Raw genomic sequence first — 27,746 nt, forward strand, 5'->3', positions numbered from 1 at the left:
TTGGCATTGCTGGGATGTTTGAGTTGGCATCCTCTCACCCCCGCTACCGCCATCTGTGCCAGGTGGGGACCAGCCCCGACCTGTAGCTTCATCACTTGGATGCTTCCAAAAAAAATCTTTTGTCCAAGTCACTTGCAGGATAAACAAGTACATTGAGGAATAATGGTGTATAAGAAGTATTACCTGGTGTTTGGATTAATTATGTACAATAGTGGGGGTCCTCAAAGGTGGGGGCTGCTGCCTGTATTCTAATACAGGTTGAAAACAGTGGGGGTTAGAATGAAAACATTCTGGGGGAGGGGGGGGGTTGAGAGCCACTACCTTAGTGACGAATCATCAGAGGTGGGTTTTCCAGGTCCAGAGAGTCCAGAGAAAGACTGTTTCAACCAACCAGTTAAGTCAGCGGTGGTGAATCTTATCCACAAAGGGCCGGTGTGTACGCAGGTTTTTGGGATAACCTGTAGGTCAGCTGTTCAAACCCAGGTGTGAGGACTCTTCAGCCAATCAGTCCTCTAATTAGTAATCTAATTAGGGAGCTCCAGCGAAAACCCGCATACACACCGGCCCTCTACAGATAAGACTGGCCACCCCCGAGTTAAGTATAAAGAGTCGCAGTCGCAGAGTATTCAACTGGTTGGTTGAGACAAAACCTTGGTTTGGATTTTCACTCTGGACCTGAACTACCCACCTCTACAAATCATTAAGTGGCTTCATGCTCATAATGAGGAGTGAAGCTGCAGTCAGACTATAGACGATGTCGGGGGGGGGGGCTGGGTTGAAGTCAGAATAAAACTGACTTTAAGTTGAAACACAAATGCCACAACACCTGTGCAAAATTTGGAAAATATTTTATTAAAACGTCATTTAGCATTCTTTCCCCCTAACCACAGATCTGTTAAATCTCTGTTAGCCATGAGAGACGCCTCCGACGAAAGGATCCGCTTGTTCTTCGGTTACGTGATGTTTCGAAACGCGACACGGCACGTGAAACAGGACAGGACGCTTCCCGCAGAAGACATGCGATTGCGAGTGGAAACGGAAGAGAAAAAGAACAGACAGAAATACAGGTCACTGTACATAGTCAGTTATTCAATAAGAAAAGCTCCGTTTGTTGTTTAAAATGTTTATTTCTTCTGTATGTTTGTGAACATTGTTTTGTGGGACGATCGGTAAAGTTGACGGGACATGCACTCCGAGTCTGAGAGAGAATGTAACTGGAACCAAAGTCCATTCAACAGAAACAATGACCCAAAAGCTGTTGAACTGTGTTTGGCAAGATGAACATATCCCAGCTGCATCAGCAATCAAGGTAATCATATAAAAATTAACAAATTATTATAATAAACTATAGAATTTACATGTACAGCAGTCTCATTGACACAGGAAAGAACCAACACAACCAACAGTTAAACAGCCCCCCCCCCCCACCCTTCCACCCCCCCTCACCAAAACGCAATTCATTAAAAAAATTCTTAAAAGAAAACTATTCAGAGGTAGAATCCAGTGCACAATTACAGCCCGACACTGGCAATGTAAGACTGTTAGACAGAGTTTATAATCTGAACATAAATAATATACATCTTCCTCCATGGTTGGCATAGTGGCTCAGTGGGGGACCCCCCAGGAGAGAGTCTCCTCCCTGCCTGAGCTTTGCGCCTGCAGTGTACACGCCCCCCCCCCCCCCCATGATCTTACGGGTTTCTTCCCTCCATGGCGTTCAGCTAGATGCCCCCCTTTTTGCCTTCAGTGTGTGTGACTGTGGTAGTGCACCCACTGATGGCCTGATGTCCCATCCAGGGTTCCCCCCCCCCCCACCACCCATACCCTGGGACAGGCTGCAGACACGCCACCATCCTGCACTGGATAAGCGCTTCGGGGGGGGAATGAATAGAACAATGCTTTCCAGCAGGCCACGTACATCCATCTGTTGCTATAGTTACCTGTGAGCTACATCAATCGAGCCACTCATACTTTATATCATCATTCAATCAGCACCGGAATGAACAATTAGAGTAAATGCGAGTCGATCTCCACTGTGGGGCAATAATATTGGGAAGGGCGCTATACAACATGAAGAGACGGGACTGTTGGGTCCGCAGGTCATGGTCAGGCCCCAAGCCTGTTTAGAATTTCACTCCTGCTTAGACATTAAGACCGTTTGCCCAGTGATCTGGCCTAGTCAGTCACTATATGGGAGGTTTAGCAGAGAGCTCCAGGAAGACCAACTCTCAGTCCAACATCTTGCCCCTTCCATTCCAACATTTGTCACTTCACACGTCAGTCAGCCACATGTGCTTTAAACAGACAGAGGAACCTGTATCTGACAGCACGTCGTAATACTGCTGTCATGATTGTTAAAATATCCATGTCGATACAACACAAGCATGACCAGGCTGTGATGTTAAGTAACCCGACATATGAAATGTAATCGCTATGCAAGCAGCTAATGCCATGCCAGATTGCCAGAACTCAGAACTAAGAATGTGCATTATGCACGTGGGAGTTTTACGTACACAAAGTATTCTGAGGGCGGAAGGAAAAATTATTGGTTGAGAGAGATAACCAATCAGATTGTAGAGGAGGTGGGTCCAACCAAACGGATGTCTTGGTCGCACCTCCTCTAGTTTCTAGGACCCACAAACCTCTACAACCTGATTGGTCATCGTTTTCGTTCTGCCCTCAGAATAGTTTTGTGCAAGCAAAACTCAAATGACTACAGTTTCTTTCAGCATGATTAGGGAATGTCTGTCCACCTCTTTTGTGAAACAAATATTTTGATTTTGATGTTTTGATACAGTCATGAAAACTAGTTTGGTCTTTATGCATTTGATTCATGCTTTGTGACTCACTAAATGAAAAGAAACCAAAAATAACGTAGATTAAGCACAAACATATAAAATCGGAAACAGCTGTGGGAACCTATAAAAAATTAATGCTTTTTTATAACAAGGCGGAAAATAGTTTCCTGAATTGCTAACTCGTTCTTAATTACCAACATTTTCAATTATTTTTATAATTTATTCAGCCCAAATTTAAAATTGTTTGGTTAAAACATCGTGGAATAGTTACATCAGTGAACCAGATAATGATTTTCTTTAAATATTTAATAAATTAATATTTAACTTAATGTCTTTCAGAGCATTTAATATTTCATCACATGGTACAAAACAAAGGCAATGCTTTTTTATTTTTACAAACAGATGATGTTACTTAATGCAGGAACCTGTTCAAACTCATGGGACCTCATGGTTGGCCCCTGAAGTACTGATCACCTGTCCGCATTTGTCCTTAAACTGGTTCAGAACTTAAGAACTTCACCAGTAAACGGCATTACAGTCTGTTTTTGGAGCGTGTAAGCGCTACGGCTGACGCTACGGTCACATGATCAGCAATATGCACAATGATTGGCTCAAACCTCAGTTGCTTTCCCTTCATCGCTTTCCTGTTTAATGTGGACGGCAAACCCCTACAGGCATTTCAGTGGCTTCAAAACAGTTGCTACTACAACCCAACTCAGGTCTCTGCTTCTTGAGGCTCCACATATTCTGGGGGTGACTGTCCTGCCCATTTCGACACAGTTTAACTCCTGCTTTTCCATCCATAATTAAACACATGGAGATTCCAGGTTGGGTTCTGGGTCACAGATTACAGTGGACTTTCTTCCGACGGGGGAGTGGACGGCGAGGAAGGCAGTGTTTGACATTGCCATGGTAACGGTGGTACTCCGTAAGCATGTGAAATGGGCACAGGCAGCTGTTATGAACCTAATTTTCACACAGTCCATGATCCCTAACCTCAAACTGCAATAAAAGAATGAAAACAGAGAAATAAACTGATGATATGAAATTTTGGCACATTTCCTTTCCTTTTTAGCCATAATGGAACCTGTCTGCGGTTATCAGGACACATGACCGCAAATACACACATCTGTTGGTGAAACAGGAATGTAAGGAATGTGGGAGGGTAAAGTAGGTAACTGGCTGGAGATACATGTGTCTACTGGTTCGATGAGGGATGTCGCCACACTCACACACAGAAGTGCATTATGGTCCACAAAGAAAGTCACCCTAGACTGGCATTGTAGTCTCTGTCAGGGGCACTTAATGGAGGGTCTCCCTGGTGAACCTTACCATGGAAACAGGAATAAAAGTCCGAAGGTTCTCCAGATAGTGGCCATTACCTGACAAGAACGTCCAATCACCTCACTGGGATCAAATATTCATAACTTAAAGGGGATTAACTAAAAAGCTATAGGAAAAAGATTTTGAAAGCACCTTGAAATGCTTAGACCGCTTCATATTAAACAGGAACAATTCAGTTTGAAAAATGGCATCGGAGACTAAAATAGACCTTTGTTTCTTTTGTTATTTAAAAGAAGGCAGGGGGGGAACACAAGCACTGGGACACCTGGAAAGACCCGCCCCTTCCTGTGCTTATGAGGGGAACTGGCTCAGACGAGCCAATCGAAACTCACGGGACCCGACCAGACACTGCAACCCTATTCATTGCTTCATCGTTGGTAGCATTCTTTGCCCAATTTGCATTCACTCACGGTAACGGCAAGACATGGCGACCCAGGGAGGGGGGGGGGGTGTAAGAAACAGAGCCAGAAAGAAACACACAATGATCCCACTTCTCTTCAGTGTCTTGTCTCCCCCAGGATCGTTGTAAGTCCCAATAAGATCCCGGTAAGATCCCAGTAAGATTCCAGGTGGGACCAAACAGAGGCACTGTGGAGGCATCGACCCCAGACTTTGAAAAAGGTGACCTGGGCAGGTCGTATGGGTCCGGTGGCTTCGTGGTGGAAGGGGGACAGCCCCCCCCCCCCCATCTTGGCACTGTTAGGATATGATGGCGGGGGCCCATCGGACGACGCTGAGGTGGTCTGCGCTCATAGACCTCTTCTTTGTTGCTTTGCGAGAGTCTCTGTACTTATCATCACTCAGGCGGGATATCGCCTAATGAAATAGCGATAAAATGACAAAAGAGCGTTAATGACACACAGTGGGCAGGTTTAGGTCACTTACATTTGACACTAAAGTATCTGGTAGACACACCTACCAATGACAAACGTATCAGTCAGAGTCAATCATCATATTCTACCCTCCAGAGTTATTGGTCCAGAGTTGTCCCTCTAAAATGTACTAACCAACACCATTTCTTTCCCATCCCGATAACTGGCCCCTTCCTTAATTTCGTCCAATAACTTTCCTCTGCCTCCCTCTTTGTCTTTCTCCCAACATTCTTCCGTCCTTCAGCAATCCCTCCCCCCTCAAAATCTGTCCCACCCACGTCCTCTGCCTCTCCTTCATTCCGTCGATCCGACACCCTTCCCTCTCCTGCCATACCTGACGCTTCCTCATCTGTTCTCCCATCCGGCCAACTTCCTTTTTCTAATCCACGCCGAACCCACATCTCAAAAGCCTTTTAATATCTCCACTTCTTAAAGTCCGAGTTTCACACCCATACAAGAGTACGACATTTTTACAAAAATGATCCAAGATGTTAAATTTTATTAATCGCGTTCCCAGATCCTGCCACGTATATGCTGAGTGTTTGTCTATAGCGGTGTTATCTAGTGTTGTTATTTACATGCATCAATCTGCCATTGTTATTGTTGTGTTAAATTATTTACTGTATTATGTACCAAAACTGGTTATTATCTAAATGAAACATGGAAGTGAAAACTGCATTGACATGACAATAAAAGTCTGTAACTTGGGAAGGGGCGACTAGCTTAAAGGCTTTGGCAGGTTAATGAGTGCCATGTGCAGCGTGTTTGTGCCTCACAGTCGGCTTTGACCCCCCGGGTCTTAAATGAGATCCTGACCTATGGACCCCTCATTCATCCAGAATCCACAGACCTTGGCATGTGGACATTGCAGACATTTCTCCGGCTGCAGACACACGCAGCAACTGAGGCAGCAAAGATAGCATGAGGGCGTATAATTACAGGGCTCAAGGGCACCAGGAGGACGTGCGACCAGCGCCGCACTTAGGGATGATAAACAGATAATAATCCAGTCACATGACTGGTCACGTGACATTTGCGCATGCATGTCTCACGTCTGACCGCCACATGTTACACACTTCCCACCAATAAGAAGTCTGGGATTGGTCAGGATCTTAGTTTAAGTTCCCTTCAAATACATGGATATCCCAAACTGGGAGCGTGAAAACCCATAGAAGGTTGTCACGGTGACAGCCGTGCCGGGGTTTGTGTTCCGAAACCTCCCATTAACAACTTACACAGTTGGAACCATTCAGTTGATTTTGGGAAACACGGCCCCTTAGGAAGCTGACAAGAGAATGACCAATGACAGCAGACGGTGGAGCAAGGTGACGGCGGATTGGCTCACCTCCAGCTTCTGGGCCCTGTCCCGACTGAGCGGCTCCAAGGGGAAGCCCAGGTTGTTGGCCTCGGACAGCGAGCGCAGGTCAAAGTAATACTTGGCGTAGACGCTGGACGGGACGTTGATGTTGAACTGCAGCAGCTCCAGAAACTGCCGCTCCAGTTCGTTCCTGGCGAGACGTTACCAGAGAAACAAGTGAGGAATCGTCTGGTGAAGCAAACTGACGATGGCTTTTAGATATTAATACGTTAAATGTGAGATGTCGCTAAAGGCTGCGGCTCACTGCCTTCTAATGCAGGTATAAGCACACCAAGAAGCATGACGTGCTTTTCGACGTGGTTTGAAAACCAGCGGACAGGAACCTTGAGTATACCTCTGAACTCGGTGTGGGGTTCCAGTGGGAGACAGGCCAGCTAAATTTGGATCCCAGCATGGGTCAACTGAACGCCTTGTCACTACTCCCCCCCCCCCCCCCCCCGGAAACGAGTTTGATCATGTGGCACGTCTCCCAAGCTCGCACGCTGGACTGGATCGGCCCGATATTTCGGTGAGGTGTGAATTCCAATATCGCGCCATTTTAAGACACACCTGTCTCCATGACACAGAGTAAAGCCAGATTCCTAATTTGAATCATGTTTAACTTTTTCTTTTGACGTTTTTGTTATTAAAGCAGAATGTATCTCTTCCTATCAAATAATCAACAAATATAGGAGAAAATGAGGGATGATGACAGAAAAGATCCGGTCCTGCTGAACCGAGAGTCATGTGACCTACACCAGCTGCGGACACCGGATAAACACCGGCGTGCCCTTATGTGGTGAAAATCACGGTAACCCAGAGTTGGAAAACGTCATGGCGACGGAACGTTATCCAATGAGGGGTCTGTGGAGTGATCTCCTTCAGCCGAGCTTCATGGGGTTAGGGTTGGGGTTAGGGTTGGGGTTAGGGTTAGGGTTGGGGGGGGGGGACCCACATGTCCTCCACGGTGATGTCCTTCAGGATCTGGCAGTAGTCCACGTTCCACACGGCCTGGTCGTCCCACACTTTGGAGGCCAGCAGTATGGCCCCCAGCACGATGCGCTTCCAGCTTCCGGGGCAGATGTCCATCTCGGCGTACGTCAGCAACCTCTCCAGGTAGACCTGGGCCGAGGGGGGGGGGGGAAACGGGGATCTCACTGCCACTGCAATAATTCAGGTAATTCAGGTCCTGAGAGTAAAGCTCCAGACCGGGATTTTGAGTTGGTATAAAGAGTCACAGTCACAGAGTCACTCAACTGGTTGGTTGAAACAAAATCCCGGTCTGCACTTTTTACTCTCTGGACCTGAATTACCCAACTCTGGTCTCCACAGACTCGAACAAAGAGCTGGGTGCTTCTCCTTCAAGCAGAATGTCACCACTTGGTGAAGGAGGAGGTTCAGTGAGTCTAAGGCACCAAGACCAGTCTCATAGTGCAGAAGTCTGACGCCACCATGGAAATGATGTTTAAATTATGTCTGTGCTGCTAAAAGTACAATATTATGCCAAAGTGCGTCAGCTTAGCGATTTCACCCCAGCATTTGCGGTAACTTTCCAACATACCTATGCAAGTGCGTAACAGACAGTTTTATACTGGATGGGACACAACTTAATAATTAAAATAACAAAGTCTGTTCTGGGGGCAGGGGGGGGGGGTGAAGTCAAATTAAATATTGAGGGGTACACGTCCCCTTTGTCTCTCCTGGTCCCTACACCCCTGTACCCAAGCATTTGTTTACTTGAACACTACTCCACCTTGTTTGGCTAATCAACACATCAAGTTAATTAACCAATTAATTTAATTAATCATGTGACATGGTGATAAAACTTAACAACATGGAACGGCTGAGGTGCCCCTGAGGAGCGGGTTGGGAGCTGAAGCGGCGTTCATCTCGCCGTCCAGCTAGGTATCTGATTTATTTATTTATTATTTGATCCTTTATTTGTTTTTTTATTATTTCTTCTTTTTATTATATATAAATTTGTTTTTTTAATTAATTTTTAATAACAATATTTGCACCTGCATGCGCTTTGAATTGCTTGAAATTGTTTGAAAGCAGCTGTATATATTAAGTTTGATTGATTGATTGAACCCTAACCCTAACCCTTATCTGTACATATTCTGATGGTAAATATTGTTTGACTGGGTGAGTTACTATGTACTTGCTCAGGACACACCAGACTTTCCCATCTGCTTTTGCTTCTCAGTGAGTCAGCATCATAGAAGATGTCCTTATCTGGACCAATCATACTGTTACAAGGTGTTTCTCCATTGCTTGGTACACAACCTTACACTCACCAGTAATACTGATGGTTTTTAAGATATATAGAGTGAATTGTGGATGGGAGAGTGGAACATCCACAGGGAAGTTGACATAGATGCACGCAAAATGGCACAATCGCCCCCTAGTGGTTGAAGTTAACGCAGTCACTTGTGATAAGAGCCATGGAATGAGGTCCGAGGCTATTTAAATACAACGTTGTATAATCAAAATGATGAATGGAGGGAAAATAACATTACTGGCCATTACAGAGGGAGGCTTTCTTTAAAATAACATAAAATTAAGTCTGTAAACACTGACAAGAAGAAATAAAACACTACATTGTTTAATTTATAGCAGTTTTAATTCCAGACATGACGATCGGAGCAGTTTATTTGTGTTTTCAGTTCTCTTTTGTGTTAATTGGCCCAGAACTACGCTTGGCACAAACTAAATGAAGATATAACAGTAAAACTAAGCCACCCCCGCCCGCTCACCAGGGTGACGATGGCGCATTCTGCCGTCAGCTGAGCCGCGCTGAAGAGGGTCCGCACGAAACGGTAAATCTGCTTCTGCTCCGGGTCATTCTTGTCGTAGTCCGACGGCACTTCCGACTTCTGCAAGCGGAGATCCACGTGAGCGCAGTACACTCCGATTAAGCGGCACCGATCCGCGGATAGGAGGGGGGGGGGGGATAGTTACCGAGAGGGGGTGCAGTTTCTCGTCAAAGATGTCTAGCAGCGTCCTGTCGTCGGTATCTCTGGGAAAGGAAAAAGAAAAACGCTGATGTGATGCCATGGAAATTTCCAAAACACTGCCTTCGGAGGAGCGGGGGGGGGGGGGGGGCGGCCATCTTACCTGTTCTTTATATGGTAATAAATCGCCAGCGCTACGCTGTAAAGAGACAAGCCCATTAGTGAGGACGGTCAGTGTTTACTTTCTTTTCAGTCAGTTAATCAGGGAGCATCTGTCCTTTGTCAGGCCGCATTCAAAAAGTAACGTCCGGGCCGTCAGCCTCATCTAGTGTAGTAACTGCTGGTGGCCAAGAGGGGGCTCCACACAAACGCATGAACACTGTCAGTGTTCTTAACCCTGGTCAAACAGTACAATTTTTTTTCTAAATAATCAAAACTAAACAGAAGTAATGAGGTCACGGTGATCCACGTTGAGGAATGCACGTCGCTCACCATTTAATAGTGTGTTTCAGGTTGGGCTGACTGACGGTGTTGTCATCCAGGAATATGGTGGAGCAGGAGCTGTACTTTCGCCTCGCTCGGCCGTGCTGGAACGACAGAGAGGCACGTAACCTTCGGATCCGGCTCAGCCAGGGTCCGGCCCACTTTGATCAGAACCGATAAACCTCTCGCCGCTCGTCACGGGAAGCGAGGTGGACCAGCTTCTGGTACTCTCAAATTCTGGACTCTGTATTTCATTGCCCTTTAGGGATTATAAGCCCCCTCCCTGCCCCCCCGGTGATGGCATGCTGTGAGGTACAAACACGTCTCAGGGCTCCAATGGAATGTCTCAGGGATAGCTTCATTACTGATACAGAGCTTTCCAACCCCCGCCAGCTCATGGTCCGGCACAAATGACGAAGGATGTAGATGTAAGAAAGGAGCATTTGGAGGTGGGGGGGGGGGGTGTTACTGTTTTTAATTTTCAGTCTATTGGAGTGACAGGGGGATAAGTGAGAGTTTGGTTTACAAACGAGCCCTTTAAGTTCTGCAGTGACAAGCATCTGGGAACAAGGTTCCAGTCACGTGGGCCGTCACAAACCCCCCCCTCCATGGTCCCACCCATTACTCAAACTCTTTCTTGCAGATCAGAGCTTCTCAACCTGGTCCTTGGGGACTCCCAGACAGTCCATGTTTTTGATCTACCAGGAGCTGGGAAGGAGCAAAGATGCAGAGTGCCTGGCGGGGAGGTGGGAGGGAGCGAAAACGTGAGCCATCTGGGGGTCCCCAAGGGCTCGACTGAGAAACGCTGTTGTGGATCATCAAGATGTAAAATGATATAATTATGAGTCACACAAATGAAAAAGTAAATGTCATCTGTCGTACATTACCTTAGCTTCCAAAATATGTGCTAACTGGCAAAACAATAAAGGATATTAAAAATTTACAGTTCAGAACATATATATATATATATTTTTACATTTAAATGTCAGATATGTAGCGTTTTGAAAAATGCAACCTTCTGGAGAGATAATCTATCATTATTACTATAATTTAAGTGAGAAGACCATAAATAAACTCTATAATAAATAAAATACTATTAATCAAAAAGTACTATAAATAAAAGACACAAATCAATAGTTTGAAATAACTCAAACTATTAAAATTAACAGAACAGGTAAATATGTTAGTGATGAAATACTGTAGGGCTAAATCCAATCTTACACTTACGTGATTCATGAAGAGACTTTTTCGTTTTTCCCGCACTGTAACAAGAGTACAATCATGTTAGTTTTGCTAGGTTTGGGGTCTGTATCGCGAAGCAGGATTTCTTGCTTAGTCAGATAACTGTAAAATAATCTGGGCTAAATGTAAGTAAACGAAGAAAAAGTCCATTTAAACTGGGGTACCTTAAATCAAAGAAGTTATCTAGCCAACCAACAAATCCAACAAACGTTGCTTCGTGATACAGGACCCTGCTGGGGTGAAAGTTACTATTTATGGCACTACATTTCCCAGAAGGCCATTGTACGACCTGAATCACCTGAGTAATAACTGACCAATCAGGGAACAGATCAGAAAGACATGGTCCAGGGCATCGGACTACATCCTGTTGAGTTCAGAGGTGAGTTTCTCGACGCCCTCTTAATGCTATGTCGTTCGTTAGTCACAGCCATGACACGAAGTAAACCCACCTCACCAGTTTGGTCTCCAGGGAATATAAGAATGTCAACGTCACAGCTTAGCTCAGATCCTTGTGAGCAGTGAATTCAGTTCAGCATGCCTGTGTACGGTAGGTCGCACCACCCTGACCACGCAGACACCCAGTCATGGAGCTGGGGGGGGGGGGGGGGAATCCTGAAATGTTCATAAAGCGTGACGTACTCACCGTCCGTCTGTGACTTGCTGAGAAACAGGGTGCTGGCCCGTGGGTGGTCTGAAGGGTTGTACTCCATGTTCAGATCTGAGTACAACGAAACACAATAACAGCGGAGATAAATCAGTTTGCCTTCTAACTCTTACTTTGATTACCAACAACGCAAGAGAGCTAAATTTCCAATCAGTCCATTTGCTGTTGCTGCTGAGGAAAGACCAGTAACATCCTTGGGGGGGCAGCATGCGACTCGGAGGGCTCAGCGTCTGTGGCTGTGATCGGAAGGTTGCTGGTTCAAGCCCGGCCTCAACAAAATAGCCATGTCTGTGAGCCCCTGAGGGAGACCCTTAACCCCCCCCAGTTCCATGGGTGCTGCTGCAGGTGGCTGTCCTTCCCTGCCAAGCTCGCTCTCACTTATATCTGTGTGCCGTGAGAGCAAGATGGGGTTGGTCAAAAGAGAATTTCCCCACGGGGATCAATACAGTGTCATTATTATTATTAACGTCAACCTTCCTCATTACGTTAATGGGAACTAAAACTCACTCAGCCCTCTTGTAATCCAGTGAAGAACTTTCGTTGAATTTTCAAAACTCATTAAGTCCACAGAAATTTTCTCGAAGACATATCCAGTGGCCAGAGTACGTTCTGGAACTTCAGTTACTTCCAGGTTAATTCAGGCCTGTGACCACAGGCCACCATTAAATTTGTAGTTCCTCAGTTCCACCACAAGGTGGCATATGTCCTTATTAAAAATTGTTTTAAAGGAATGTCTTTATACCATTTGGGACCGATTAAATGACTGAAAGATATAATGCACAATAGTTTCTACATCCTGTTTGTATGTGTATTGTTATGCGAACAGTCAGCAGAACTGGGGAGTGTTCCACAAAGCAAGATTTCTCAGTTAGCTGGGTTAACTTAAGCTAGTAGTCATGATTGTCCAAAAAGAGTTTAAGTAAGGAGTATTCCTATTGGATAAAATAAGTTTCAGCAAGGAGCACTATTGGGAAAAATAAGTTTTGGTAAGGAGCATTCCTACTGGACAAAATAAGTTCATATAAGGAGTATTCCTATTGGACAATCATGACTTCTAGCTTAAGTTAGCCCAGCTAACTAAGGTAAGGTAAATTAGGGTGAGGTGCTACTCTGCTGTTCCAACACAGAGGCAGGTCAACAGCCACTTCTGCTCAGACCCGCCCACCCACTGTGGTCCGTCACCACGGAAACGTGGGCTACTGGCTGCCCCTGCCCAGGAAATGAAGGCACGACTTCCTAGAAAGACATCCCGGCCTCGAGTTCAGCTTCAGAGTTGGGGTCAGGATGGGACACGGTCGGCCACACTTTGCCTGACTATAAATAGCACAGGGTCACATTTACCTGGTGAACCACGCGTGCACGGGCAAGACACAAGGCCACACACAAGGAGCCCGGATATATACCCAGAACTATGATGACAAAAACCCGACTGTGGAGAAGCCCAAGGAAGTGTTATTGCTGCGGTTCATTCGCATTACAATGCAAATGAGCAGCTCGGCTCTGATGTCCGCCCTGCCCCGTGACACGGAGATTTGCGTTTCCCCCTCAGGCTGCGTGTGCGACGGGTGGAGTATCATCACCACCAGCCCCGGGTTTAGTGTGAAAACGTCAGCGAGGGACAAACCCAGCAACCATCTGGCCACAGGGTGCTACAAAGTGTTTTTGTTTTTTGTCTGGGACGCTTTGTAATGTAAATTAATTAGTGTTAATGACTGTCAGCATGACCTCAATCCCCACCTGACAGCACATCCAGTAGGGACCGGTACGCCGCTATGAAGCGGATCTCAAGCCCGGCCACTAAATCCCAGGGCCGGAATTTGGAAAGCAGGTCTCACTATCCGAGTGGGAAATAAGATGGGAACGGTGAGGGAAACAAACACTTATCTTTTTTTCTTAATGACAATGGACAATAAAAGGGTGAGTTGGGGTGTCCCTGCTGGCCGGGGGCAGGTGGCTAATTAGAAGCCGCTGCAAACAGCTGAATATTCACCAGCACTGCTTAAGTGGCCGACCCGGTCGGAGGGGCTAGTGTGTACAAACAGGCCGAGGTCATTGCTGAAAGGACGGCTTTAGTGGACCACGCCGAATTGTGTTGCTCACTGGGTTAAGACTGTGCCTGTGATCAGAAGGTTGTTGGGTCAAATCCCATGGCTGGCAGAAGGATGCCACAAGGCCCTTAACCCCAATAGCTCCAGGGACTGGCTGACCCTACTGCCTCAACTCTATGTCGCTTTAGATAAAAGCTTTTGCTAAGTAAATGACACTGTATCACATAAATGATAATTAGGTATCAGAGTCCACAAAAAATGTAGCCATGTCATAGATTTTTAAATATGCTTATGTTCTTTTTATCATTATTTAGGCTACATGCTATTGCCTAGGTTTGTGTACGGAAACACAATGACAAAATCGCCTGACAATACATTTCTCAAGCGATGCACGACCGTATTATACAAACCCACTTCATAATATTTAATGACATAATATGTTTATGTCATTGATGCTACACAAAACATGCAACGTTGCTGAAATCTGGTTGGTTTAATTTTAATGTTGTATAAGACATTCATCTGTAAACCAATCGCTTCTAGTGGCTTCAGACGATTCGCTCACCAATGGCTTCACCACCCATCAATCAACAGCTTTTACGGTTGCCTAGGATTGGGCAGCGTGTTGAATTTTCACGGCATATTGGCAAATGCGAAAGGAGATGTAGAATGACGCAATGCCAATTCAGTCGCAATGTTGCATACAACACAGCTACGATCAACCGTAACTTGGCTTGATGTGAGCAGCGGTGGCTTAATGGTTAGGGTAGTGCACTTATAATTGAAAGATTGCTGGTTCGAATCCCCAACCAGTAAGGCAACACCTGAGGTACCCTGAGCAAGGTACCGCCCCCAAGCACTGCTCCCTGCTTGCTGAATTATCATGATGTCACATATGGGTTAAATGCAGAGGACGCATTTCGTCATTGTGGTGTGTCAACAATGACCACTGATCACCTAATTCTAAGCCTTTCAGGAGGTAGCTGACAGAGGTGAGCAATAACTGGCACTTGTTTCGTTTCATTTTGAAACACTCACATGTTAAAATCATCATAATCTTCAATACTTGTTTTATTTTGTTGAAGGAGCCGGTTTGCATTTATGCTGCATTTTATTTACTCAATTTTTTAAATAGACCTTCCAGAGTTTCTAAAGAGGATGTTTAAAAAAGACTATAAACTAGATCATTTGAAAGACTTTGATGGAGTGTTTACATTACCTATGATGTAACGCATACTACGAAGGCTATTAAGAGCTAAATAAAAGCCTAAATAGTTGGAACTGCCTCCTGCTTTCTCTCGCATATAGATGGTATTCTGTACACATGCAGACGGCTGCACACTTCGCTTTGGAACAGCAATAGTATGTTTTTTGTATACTAATGTTGGCACAGGCTAGTGATCTCTGCATGCATTCTAATCTGGGTTCATTTCACCTGAAAATCAAACTTTATGAATCAATTACTAATTGAAAAAAAAACTGCCTCCCTAATTGTTTTTATTTGCTACACTGCCTGGATGAAATGTATTTTACCAAAGACGGATCAGTCTTCTGTCAAGTCCACGACATTTAGATGATATACCTCCGCTTTCTTACATAAGAACATAAGAACATAAGAACTATACAAACGAGAGGAGGCCATTCGGCCCATCGAGCTCGCTTGGGGAGAACTTAACTAATAGCTCAGAGTTGTTAAAATCTTATCTAGCTCTGATTTAAAGGAACCCAAGGATTCAGCTTGCACTACGTTATCAGGAAGACTATTCCATACTCTGACTACACGCTGTGTAAAGAAGTGCTTCCTTAAATCCAGTTTGAAATGTTCTCCCGCTAATTTCCACCTATGGCCACGAGTTCTTGTATTTGAACTAATGCTGAAGTAACTATTCGGTTGAACAGCATCCAAACCTGTTAGAATCTTATAGACCTGGATCATGTCCCCCCTCAGTCTCCTTTGCTTGAGGCTGAACAGATTTAGCTCAAATAACCTTTCCTCGTATGACATTCCTCTAAGACCAGGAATCATTCTTGTGGCCCTACGCTGCACCTTTTCTAAGGCCGCTATGTCCTTTTTAAGATATGGTGACCAAACCTGTACACAATATTCTAGGTGAGGTCTCACCAAGGAATTGTATAATCTTAGCATTACCTCCCTTGACTTAAACTCCACACACCTGGAGATGTACCCCAACATCCTATTGGCCTTTTTTATTGCTTCCCCACACTGGCGAGAATGAGACATGGAAGCATCAACATACACACCAAGGACTTTCTCATAATCAGCTACCTTTATTTCAGTAGGTCCCATAAAATACCTGTACTTTATATTTCTGCTCCCTACATGGAGTACCTTACATTTGTCTATGTTAAATTTCATCTGCCAGGTGTCAGCCCAGTCACTAATTAAATTAAGATCCCGCTGTAGCTGCAGAGCCGCTAGTTCAGTATCTGCTACACCACCCACCTTGGTGTCATCTGCAAATTTCACCAGTTTACTGTATATATTGGTGTCTATATCATTTATGTAAATTAGGAACAAAAGTGGTCCTAAAATTGAACCCTGCGGTACCCCACTATGAACGCAGGCCCACTGTGACATCGAGCCTCTTATAACTACTCGCTGCTTCCTATCCGTTAACCAGTTATCAATCCAAGTCGCTACAGTTCCTAAAATACCTGTCGCTTTGAGTTTAAGTGAGAGCCTCTTGTGGGGAACAACATCAAAAGCCTTTTGGAAATCTAAATAGATGACATCATAGGCCTTCTTATCATCAACTTCCTGAGTAGCTTCCTCAAAAAACTCCAACAGATTTGTTAAACAGGATCTACCTCTCCTAAATCCATGCTGGCTATCCCTCAAAATGTTATTTGAGTCCAGGTAATCTACCATTTTCTCTTTGATTATAGCCTCCATAACTTTACCAGTTATACAAGTTAGACTGATTGGCCTATAGTTTGACAAATTACTTCTATCCCCTTTTTTGAAAATGGCATGTTGGCATGCTTCCAATCAGAAGGTACCACACCTTCAGATAAGGATTTTTGAAACAGTAATGTTAAGGGTCGGCAAATAATATCCCTCATCTCTTTTAACACTATAGGTAAGATGCCATCAGGGCCCTGTGATTTATTTATTTTGAGCTTAGCTAGGCTTTGCAAAACATCAGCTTCAGTTATATATAAAAGCTAACCCACAGAGACACACCATCCCCATGCAAAATCAGCTCTGTTCCAACTTTCATCATGCTAACATGTTCTTGACATGTTCCCCAAAGGTGGAGGGGGTAGGTGGGGAGACAGCTACTCTAAAATGGGGGGGGGGGGGGGGAGGGGGTCATGGAGAACCCTGCTGAGTGCCATGTTCTGTCACGTAAATGGCACGCGGCTACCCGCAGTCCAGTCACACCACTAGGAAAACCTTCATAGCAGAGCCATGTGATTTTACATCTATGTTCTCAGCAGGAGCATCGGGGGGGGGGGTAGGTCTTCATTAGGTGGGGTCTGACGGAAATGATGCACATTATTTAAACTAATTAATGTACATTTATTTGGGGCGGTTAAAAAACATTTTAGGGGGGGTTAAAGCCCTCGTAAAATATGCCTAATGGCACCCCCGGTTCACGGTATGAGTATGCAGTAATATTTAATGACTATCAACGCGCTCGATTCCTGGCAGCAGATAGGCTGTCTCTCTCACTTTCAAAATCACTTTTTTCATTCGTAATCCCCTGTGTAAGGTAACGTCTCGGCGCCTAGTAACACAAACCACAGCGAATGCACCGATAAGTGGAAACGCCGACTTGTGCCCCGAGACGGCCGATTCTCGGAGGGAGACGCGCTGTGCCTGTGAACTAGGGCAGGAGGGCGCATGAACAGCCGTGGGGGGGGTGGGGAGGGACCGCAGGTAGCTGGTGCGGTCAGATGTGAGCCAATAGCAGCGCGGAAGGGAGGATCAGGGAGCAGGGTCAACCAGTCACTGGAGCAATTGGGGTTGAAGGCTTTGCTCAAGGACTCAACAGTGACATCGGTCTACCTGCCAGCCACAGGATTCGAACCAGCAACCTTCCGATCACAGGCACAAAGTCCTAACCCACAGAGACACACCATCCCCATGCAAAATCAGCTCTGTTCCAACTTTCATCATGCTAATAAATATTTTTATCGGGGTAGATGTGTCCCCTAATCCTAAATGGAACCGCCCCCCCCCCCCAAACAGAGATATTGGATATTTCAGGACAGAGTTTCATAAGCTCATCTTTAGATGAAGACAGATGCTCATGCCTCTGCGCTGTCACAGAAGTGACACCCTAATTACTCTAGATGATCAATTAATTAACGCCCCGCTGCCTGATGGACTTGTCATAGGGTCCCTCCTGGATTCACCAATCTGGGTCGGCCGAAGACACCCAAACATCATCACTATGGGCGATGTTGGATCTCCGGCGCTATGGCAACGAACGGCGAGTGATGGAGACAGTGATGGCACATATGCATGAACCTCCTTAATTCCTGCGTCCTACTCCACTTTGTAGTTTTATTTGGGGGGGGGGCTAAATGCCCTAATTTCACACAGTTTAAGTGGGTAAGTTTTATTATCAGAGAAAGTCTGCGGGGCAACAGGTTAAAATATGGCTGCACATTTGCAAACCTCCCCCCCCCCCCCCCAAGTCACATGGGTGTCTTAAGAACAGCGGAGAGTCACAGCTCAGGTCAAAGGTCACATTAAACTGGTCTGCATGCGTTACTGTGCAAGTGGGGTGGGGGGGCATTAACAGACATGCTTTCAAAGTGTGGACTGACGGTGGGTTAGTGAATCATTCACTATAAACCCCAATGTTAAATGGGGGGGGTGGGGGCACAGGGCTGATAGGAGGCCTGGCTTCGCAGTTTACACCCGGGGGGGGGGGGGGGTAGAGATCCATGGGAACCCGGCGACACAGAAAGCCTCTGCTGAGAAGGCAGACTCGATAACAGCGTCCCGAGCACAGCTCCTGGGCTGGAGAACGAGGTCATGCGATACAGGAAGCGCTCCGCTCTGGGGGACGGGGTAAGGGGAGACGGCAGACGAGTAAACAACAGTCACGGGTCAGGGGGCGGAGTCTGGGGTGGGGATTTCCGAAGGCACAGCCCTGATTGGCCAGAAGGAGAGGACACTTGAAGAGAGCAACTTCTCCCGAAGCTCTAGAAATAAGCCAGTTAGCAATGTGAGCTTCAGCGAGGTGTGAACGACCTTTCAGGACCGGATGTGGGGGGGGGATAGTATTTGGAAATGCTAGCATCTCACCTCAGACACCGTCGTGTGTAATTTCTTGGTAAAGCAAACCAGGGACACAGTGTTTCCAGTGTGGCTAAATGCAGTAACGTCTGTAGCCGACACACTGTCAACCACAAGAGCAGGTCCCCCCGCGTCTGCTATTCCCACGGCAACCGCCTTCCCGCGCCACATGCATCCACGGCATCAATCTGAATGCCAGCGCAGCTGGAAAAAGGGACAATTACTAGCATGACAGTGACAACTCTAATCTGTGACTGTCGTCGTCTTAAATACAAAAATAGTGGTGAGCTGAGAATCACATGAAAAGACGGGGACAGCAGATTTTTGCACCTTAAAATAGCAGCTTAACACCATTTATGCATCATCTGTTGTTCCGTAATGTTGAGCTGTCCCCGAAGGCAGGCTTTAGACATCCCTCAGAAGGTGATTCCCAGATCTGTCAGTCGTAGCTCTTTGGCGTTAGGAGGTGACCTCTAACCTTCCACTGCTGATCATACCGACGGGGATGGTCAGTCCGCAGAAGCATGACCATCCCACAGGTCATCACCTTATACACCTGGATTTACTGTATGCACGCAGTAAGGGAAGGATCTATGCAGAATCGGCCTTATCTACCACAGAAGATCCCGCAGATGCCAATGCTCAGGGCCGAAGGGTTCTGCAGAAAGCGTACATTCAGACGGACAGTGAGCCATCTGTCTCTTCCACACGATTATGGCTGCCTCTACTGACGTCATTCTACACAAAGAGTCCACTCGCCTATAAAGACACTAAATCTGTCGCTTACTGGTAATCAGTCCATCCATCCTTCCATCATCACTTACTCAGTACACAGTGTCAGACAAGCTCGAGTAAATCCCAAGTGTGGCCTTTTATGTATGTTAGTAAGTGGACCATCGTCAAGGTGTGTTACTCTAAGCATGCACCTACTCTTCTAGTACGAAGTAAGGAGTCTGAAACTGTGGTATTAGTGCAGATAATAGTGAAAGAAACTGGACTGTCACTCTTAAAATTGAGAGAAGCGGCTTTTGGCCGCAGAACTCTGATACTGAAACTGCCCCTGATTAAATTACCACCCACCCCACCCCAAAATGGGAAGCACTGTAAAGCGAGCATAGAGACAGGGCGAGGCTGTCATCCGGATCCCACCCCCCCACTGAGGCTGTTTAACATGCGTGGTCGAAGTGGCGACAGATGTGAGGGAGATACTGGAGACGGGGGGGGGGACCTCTCCCCAGGGTGGGGGGCATATGACAGAGGAGGAGGGGGCATCCCAAATTGGGGAGATTACAGCTGATGCCGTCTGAAATCCGGCGTGGAAATCGGGCCGGAGAGAGGCTGCTTTGTGGGGGAGGGACGCCAGTTCTGGGCTTGGAGACGGCCAGCAGAAAATTAATAAAACATTAAAATGTGCTGAAATCAGGCCGGAGGGGGACGGCTGGGCTAATGAGGGGCCCCGGCGCTAAGGGCTAGAGACCGGCCCGCGTGGCTCGGGAACACAGGAAGGGCGGTTCTGTGGCAGGCTGCCCCGTTCTCGCTCGCTCTCTTTGTTCTTCCGTTTTACAGGATACTGCTCACCTATCAGAGAGCCCACTGCCCCACTGCAGCTTCCCCTACACAGGGCAGGATATGACCTCACCGCTGACTCTGTTTACGAGGCCCGAGGCCGTTTCCTCCGGCACGCCGCCTCTCCTGGCGGACGTCGGCGGCCAAACTAAGGGACAATGGCTTGTGGCACGCAGCACGCACAAGCTCCTTTCCTGTCCGGACCGCCGGACTGCGGAACAGCACCGCGGGTGAGCATGGAGTACAGGGATGAGGAACAAGGATAGTTTTATATTTGATACAGTTCCAGTTGCTACAATTTAGCAACTCCTGCCCCACACTGTATACTCACACACACACACACAGACACACACACACACCCATCTGTATTCACATCTTTGTGCAGATTGTCCATTCATTTCTTTGGGAAAAACCCTAATCCCAACAATGAGCACCTTAACCCCAACCCAGCCCTAACCTTATCCATAAGTAACTAAACAAAATACGAGACTTTTGGCATTCTTACTTTTTTGATTGCACCCCCCCCCCCCCACACACAGTATCACTATCTTCGTGGGGACCTCCTTCAACCTGAGCAAATCCGGGCCTCGTTTCCAGGGTCCCTGCTTACGCTCCATCTGAGTGCTGCTCAGAAACCAGCCATTTCCACAAATCGCTTGGCAAACTGCTCACGCGCTGTGTGCCGCTGATAAGGTAATAACCTGCACCTGCACGCCCCCCCCGAGCTCCTCACACTGCTCCACCTGCAAGGAGGTCGGCCCCCCCGATCCCTGCCCCACCCGGAACCGCCGTGTAGATTCAATCCCCTTACAAGTTTAACACTGCGCAGAACTGGACCTGCTGAAAGAGCAGAACATGCTGAAGCCCTTCTGACATCAAGCTCAGAGGCATCGCCCTCGACTCCCCCTCCCCCACTGAAACGTCACATGACTGTGACAGTCCTATCATGTGACTGGTGTGGGCTTAGTGCAGGGTTGGGCAATCTTATCCGCAAAGGGCCGGTGTGTATGCGGGTTTTCGCTGAAATTCCCTAATTAGATTACTAATTAAAGCAGTGATTGGCTGAAGAGTCCTCACACCTGGGTTTGAACAGCTGACCTACAGGTTATCCCAAAAACCTGCATACACACCGGCCCTTTGCGGATAAGACTGGCCTCCGCTGGATCATTCAGCCTGTGACTTTTGCACTTAAAATCAAGACCAGGGGACCTTTGGAACATAGTTTTCCTGTGGTTTGTCCCTGCTATACTTTGCAAAATGATATGTTCGTGCTCATTTGAGATGAAAAGACCAACACAGAGACCCTACTCTCCTGGTAGACAAAGTCAGGCACTCCCACCAAACCCTCAAACACAAACTCATTCCAAATAAAACCAACCGACATCTAATATCTACAATGAGCAGTAGTCTGTGCACAGTCAGTCTATCTTCGCTAATCAAATCACGTAACTGCAAACTGAATTACATTTCCCGGGCTGGTAGCGTGACGAGATCCTTTCTTTGCGCTTATCGAGTTATTCCAAATATCGACGCCTCGCTCCGTTCTCCACGGGTACAAATGTAAAAACGACAGTGGCTTCCCCGAGAAGGGCCCCAGGCGAGGTAATGAGAGAGGAGCCAAACGGAAACCTTCAGTTATATGGGGCGCTGCTTTCAATTCCCTCCCATGATGAGGCTCCCATGAATTCCCTCCCATGAGGGGGGCTGTTACATAAAACGTGAGAATGACAGAGCAGTGCATGCTGGGAGACGACCGCGCGGGTGGACAGCGGATCCCCTGCTGGACGAAGCTGCACGTTTCCAAGTTATAATGGGAACTTCTTACTCAGTATCTCAGACTCTGGTTGATTTTGTTGGATGGACGAGTACAAGCGGAGTAACTTCCATTAGTCGCTTCTAGCCAAGAAACTCCAGGTACTTCCAGCATCTCCATCTTCTTCTGACCCTTACCCAGTTTGTAGCCATTCCTGTTACTGCTGTCGATGGTTCAGCTTTGGCCCCAGATGCAGGAGGTCTTCAGAGGGATCTATCCTCCAGCGCCTCACCAGAGATAAACACCATGAGGCATGCCTTGGGCACGGTAAGTGTTTTCTGGACCGGCGCTGGGCTGAGATGAAGCGTGAGCCCTCAGTGACCGGGGCTCCGCACATCTTCTGAAAGCCCCAGGTTCGAGGGACCTCCTTCTGGGTTCCTCACACAGCACCCCAAGGAGCCACGCAGGTCAGCGCATCTACCAACTGGATGAAGAACCGGCAGCTAATGCGATCATTCAATGGCTGTAAATTAAACGCCCAAATTAGCAGAGCACTCAAGCGGGCTCGTAGTTTTCCCAAACAGAACAAAATCATTTCCAAAGGACCACTGCGCACTCGCAGAACCTTCAAGACACATATAGATACGGGCGGCAGAGGCTGAGCCGTACAAATCGCTAACCCCTAAAAGTTTAGCGCTGGCTAAAGGGCGCGAGTGAGAGAGGCCCAGGTGGGAAGAGGCATTCAGCGCACTGACGGCCCGTTTCCACCGAGAGGCGCTCCAAGATCGGCCGGTTATGTTCCATTAACTGGTTCTGAGGAGACTGAAGCCAGCAAATCCCGGCCAAATACTCCAGAAAGAAATAAGCAATATGAGAAATATGAATAATAAGAAATATGGCATATTCCTTAAAAAGCTGCCCAATCAGCTGCTCGGGGCTGAATCCCTTGCATGGTGAGGATGTGGGGGGGGGGGGGGGTGTTTTAGAAGAGAACAGCAAACATTACTGTTCATCTTTGCTTAATCCCCAAGAAGAGCGTGAGGCGTGCATCTCCCAGAGCGACAGCAAACGCCGCATCGCCCCTCAGTGATAATATTTGGTTTTCGGCCCATCTGCATGGCAAACCTGGGCCAATTTATCGACGGCTTCTCCAGCTAAGAGATCGTGGTCGGTCACTGTATCCCTGACAATCAAATCCAAGCCATCGACAATGATATGGGGACAAAACCACTGAGATCCATGGGGGCAGACCTTCCCATTCACTTAAGAATCTCTGCTGTCCAGTATCGGCACACAAAGATCAAGTCGTAAAAATAATGCAAAAAGAAAAGAAAAGAAAAAAAACTTCAACACAGATTCATTGAAACTCTGATATCCCACGTTCGTAAGAAGCCAGCCATATCGGTAAGCCATATCTAACAACACTTAGTATACTGTGTGCTTCTGCTCCACGATTTATACAATACTCACTATCAGGAGTCCATTATAGTGGAGTCGACCATCGCGATTTGCTGTCTGGCCAAGCAGACAAGATCTAAATCTGAGTGCTGTTATGTTCCACAGCCTTTGAGCCTAATCTCCACACCGATTCATCACATGACCTTGGAGGTAGACCCCCATGCTGACTGGTCACATGGCCCCGCGGTTAAATGTCCTCATCGATTTTTCCACATGCTCCTTTCTTGCTCCCGTTAAGTTCTTCTTCCAGAAGGAAGGTGATTCTTTTCTAACTCATGTGAGCCCTTGTTCTTCGAATGAAGCCATTGAAGGCTAAGTGCCGGGCCATGTACCTACACACAAGGTGTAACCTGAGTGTACGTACAGATGACCTGTATGTGTGTGTGTGTGTGTGTGTGTTGTTGGGGGGGGGGGGGGGGGGGACCCCCAAACAGTCTATGTTTTTGCTCCCTGGAAGCATGTTGAGTAACACTGTACTAATACATCATAATACTATTGGTACTACATAATATTACATAATACTATTACTATTTAATACTATATTGACAATAATTTTATACAAAGGAGCATTGTTAAAAAAAAATTGATAATGTCTATCTGAAGTGAAACACTGGCACTTTGCAGTGGCCAGTGACTGAGACTGTTCTTGCTAACCCTACAGCAGTGTGGCGGTGTTTCAGTCAGCCAGAGAACACACATTTCTCAAAAACGCTAAATAACATTATTGTCACGGCAACAATCTCCCAGTAAATAGCAGAAGTTCTCCACATAACTGGTGTTACAGGTTCTTGCTGGTGTTTTTAGGGAGAGCTGGTCAAACGACAGCCAGAGCCACAGACTATCCCTAAGACAGTCACATAGAGGCGCTACGACTCTGACCGCAACTTTAAGAGCTCAATTTTGCCAGCTACTCCACTCCAAAAACAAGACGTCTTACTGACCGGTTCAAAGTGTGAAAAAAGCTGTATGATTTTTCCTGTTTGACTGGTTGAAAGAACATTCTGATATTTCCAAGGGTACCGAGAGCTGATAAGACTAGAGTGACATAAAAACTAATCCCTGATTTGGAACACACACACACACACACACACACACACACACACACACATGTAATTATATCTTTGTAGGGACCATCCATTCCTATCTATGGGCAAAACACTAATCACAACAATGACAACCTTAACCCCTACCCAGCCCTAACCTTAACCCTAAGTAACCAAACAAGATACAATGGGCATTTTTATTTTTTTGATTGAATTCACAGGTCTTTGTGGGGACCTGGAAAATGGTCCACACAATGTCAAAATAACAGGTTTTTATTACATTGTGGAAGACGTTTGGTCCCCACAATGTAATATAAACATAATCCACACACACACACGTTGTTGTAATGCAAAGGTCTTGGCATGTAAAGTGTTAAATGACTGTGGTTCCGTACATCTTGTACATATAAATCTCATAAAAGATATAAGATTCTCCCCTGTGATGAAAGCAATCCATTTTACTGTATCCCAAATTAGAGTATTTCAAAGAGCAGACACATCAACCTGGATGCCCGTGTTCTCATTTGAAACCTTATCTACTCAAATGCGCCATGAATTTCGGCGAACTTGACTGTGTAATAAGCCTTTTATCACGTCCTGAGGATTAACTTATTAAGCACAGCTCAGAAAGGCGAGGGGGGGGGGAGCGCACGAAAACCCAAAATCACGCTCTTCGGTTTCTCCAAACCCTCTGAAATCACACCCCCAAAAAGCGCATGATCGCCGCGCCGTATAATTTCCAAAACCATGCAGGGCTTTTCCCAATATACAATCCGGCATTACCCGGGGTGGGGGGGCTCCGGTTCACGTTGCTTACACTCCCACTCATTTCATAAGGTAATAAATAATTCATCCACATGCGGAGGCGTAGGACAGCCGATACGCCGTACAATAATGCAAAGCAGCGGCTTTATGGTGATGCTACAAAGGATTCACTGATCACCATCCAAGAAAATGAACATCTCCGTTTGCTAGGTGCATTAAATCCACCCACCAGTTCTTACATTAAAGCCGAATCACACAGATAGCCTCATACTCTGCGATGCTGACAATAATTGCTCACTACGCCATGCCGAATGAGGAATAATAACAAATTTCACACAAAATGATTTGCACATGCAAATCATCTTGCATAAGGCGTAATTGTTGGGGAAATACTGACTGCAAAACAGCTGGCAGGACGTCTGGACATAACTGGACATTAGTGACAAAGAGAAGTTTTTGATCAGGGGCGACTCGGGGGGAGACGGGGTGATCTTGTCGCCTTACCATCGATGTTCTCCCTGTCGCTGATGTGCTGGAGGTTGCAGCCCGTATCTTCTCGGCTGAGGTCCGGCTCGGGCTGGTAGGAATCCAGCCGAGAATGAGCGTTTCTCCGAAGCTTCGGGCTCGCCGACACACAGCAGGACGCCGTGTTCCCCATTTTCTCCCTCCCCCTCCCCCTATCTCTCAGCGTCTCTTCATGTATGTCCCGGATCCCGTCGTATATCTTATCTTCGCCAAAAAAATAGATTTAAAAAAAAAATGTATCTAAGCCCGTCACAGATCCCCGATCACCTGGGCGGCTATGCTGGAAATGAGAAACCGGAATATATATGCACAATCATTTATATAGCGCCTGCCTGCTCCGGATCCAGGCTAACCCCCCCATCTAAGAAACAGAGCACCTCGCCTTTTCTCTCTCTTACGGTCGCATTCAGACAAAAACCGAAGTCCCCACGGCCCACGCAGTCGCCCGGCCGCTTGTCGTGACGGATCATAATAAATAATCAGTAAACGCAGTAAGATCCGCTGTCGTGCGTCTGTGATTTTCTTTGCTGGTCAATATGCGGATGACAGCGGGAGGCGTTAAATGGACGATGGCGACGCCGCCGCCGCTCCTGTCACCGGAGGCTCCGGAGCGCAGAGCCGAGCGGCCCCGAAAGGTTCCGGTTCAAGTGGGTGGAAACCAGTTATAAGTGTGCCTCTGTCGCCATCGCCCAGATCGGCGCGGTTGTGCGGGTGTCGGAGCTTCGCCGATCCGAAGAGGAGACTGAAGTCACTTCTTAAGCACTAAAAGGACATTATTTACTCCGACTATTGCTTTATATGCTTAAGCAGTAATGTGGTAAACGCCCTTTTGGAGACATGCGTATGCATCTGTAGTGCTTATCTAAGCGAATTAAGATGACGGCGTTTGTAGTAGGAAATAGTACTCTGCTTTTTATTATTATTGTTTTTTGCGATTATAGAAAGTCAAACTCCGATATTCATGAGCTGGTTGTGTTTTGTGCTTTTTGGTAGGATATGATCGTTTAGTGTCTGATAAATCGATATAATGCAAAGACCAGTCGCCTTTCGGGAATGCTAACAGTGAAGGTTACAGCCGAGTAGTAACCTTGTAAAGTACCGCTTCTTACAATGTGCATTTGAAGTGTTTAATGCTTTTCATAGGTGCAGTTTATGGTGCATATAAATATATGGGTTCGATTTTCTTCCAAAACAAACGTGATATAGGACGTACGGCTCATCTTGGAGTACACGGTATACAAGTTTTTAGTATAACTTGATCTCACTGGCATTTTTGTTTGTATTTTAAAATGTTGCTTACAAGGGTAGGCCTACATTTTCTAGAATAACGGCCACCTAATAAAATATAGCCTACCCCATATTATACAGTATGTGTTAAGTTGTATCAATTCAACAAAGACAGATGCAAAACAAAGTAGCCATAATCCTTAAATATTTGCCATATAATAGTCTACACACAATTACGAAATCAATTATGATCAGTGGGGCTCTTGAGCCCTTAAGTTTGAATCAAATCCCGTGACCTTTGCGCAGTTGGCATAAATTACAATCTTGACACAACCAGAAGTTACATTTCCAGCAAAAGTTATATCAATAAGA

General features: G+C 46.4%; 1 protein-coding gene across 2 annotated transcripts; it reads right to left on the reverse strand.

The window, feature by feature from the left end:
* Positions 1-1,107: 1,107 nt before the first annotated feature.
* On the reverse strand, positions 1,108-26,996 carry LOC111840228 (cyclin-Y-like). Of its 2 annotated transcripts, XM_023804856.2 has the most exons (11): positions 26,127-26,996; positions 11,694-11,768; positions 11,036-11,070; positions 10,696-10,719; positions 9,818-9,912; positions 9,489-9,524; positions 9,333-9,390; positions 9,128-9,247; positions 7,327-7,493; positions 6,360-6,522; positions 1,108-4,958 (listed from the first exon to the last, which is right to left on the reverse strand). In XM_023804856.2, exons 1-11 carry the CDS (start codon positions 26,278-26,280, stop codon positions 4,842-4,844), a joined length of 1,044 nt encoding a protein of 347 aa, XP_023660624.2. In that variant the 5' UTR covers positions 26,281-26,996; the 3' UTR covers positions 1,108-4,841. The 2 variants fall into 2 exon arrangements, with proteins under 2 accessions (XP_023660624.2, XP_023660625.2); XM_023804857.2 differs by lacking the exon at positions 10,696-10,719 and having other exon boundaries at positions 26,127-26,995.
* Between the last annotated feature and the right edge of the window lie 750 nt (positions 26,997-27,746).

The sequence above is a fragment of the Paramormyrops kingsleyae genome, chromosome 4, assembly GCF_048594095.1.
Source record: "Paramormyrops kingsleyae isolate MSU_618 chromosome 4, PKINGS_0.4, whole genome shotgun sequence".
NCBI lineage: Eukaryota > Metazoa > Chordata > Actinopteri > Osteoglossiformes > Mormyridae > Paramormyrops > Paramormyrops kingsleyae.

Excerpts from the sequence above, each read along its gene's own strand:
- LOC111840228 (XM_023804856.2), bottom strand. The coding sequence starts at position 26,280 with ATGGGGAACACGGCGTCCTGCTGTGTGTCGGCGAGCCCGAAGCTTCGG. Across the intron at positions 11,769-26,126 it reads CGACAGGGAGAACATCGATG|ATCTGAACATGGAGTACAAC; the intron begins GTAAGGCGACAA and ends CGTTGTACTCAG. Across the intron at positions 9,913-10,695 it reads CACATATTTTGGAAGCTAAG|CACGGCCGAGCGAGGCGAAA; the intron begins GTAATGTACGAC and ends CTGTCGTTCCAG.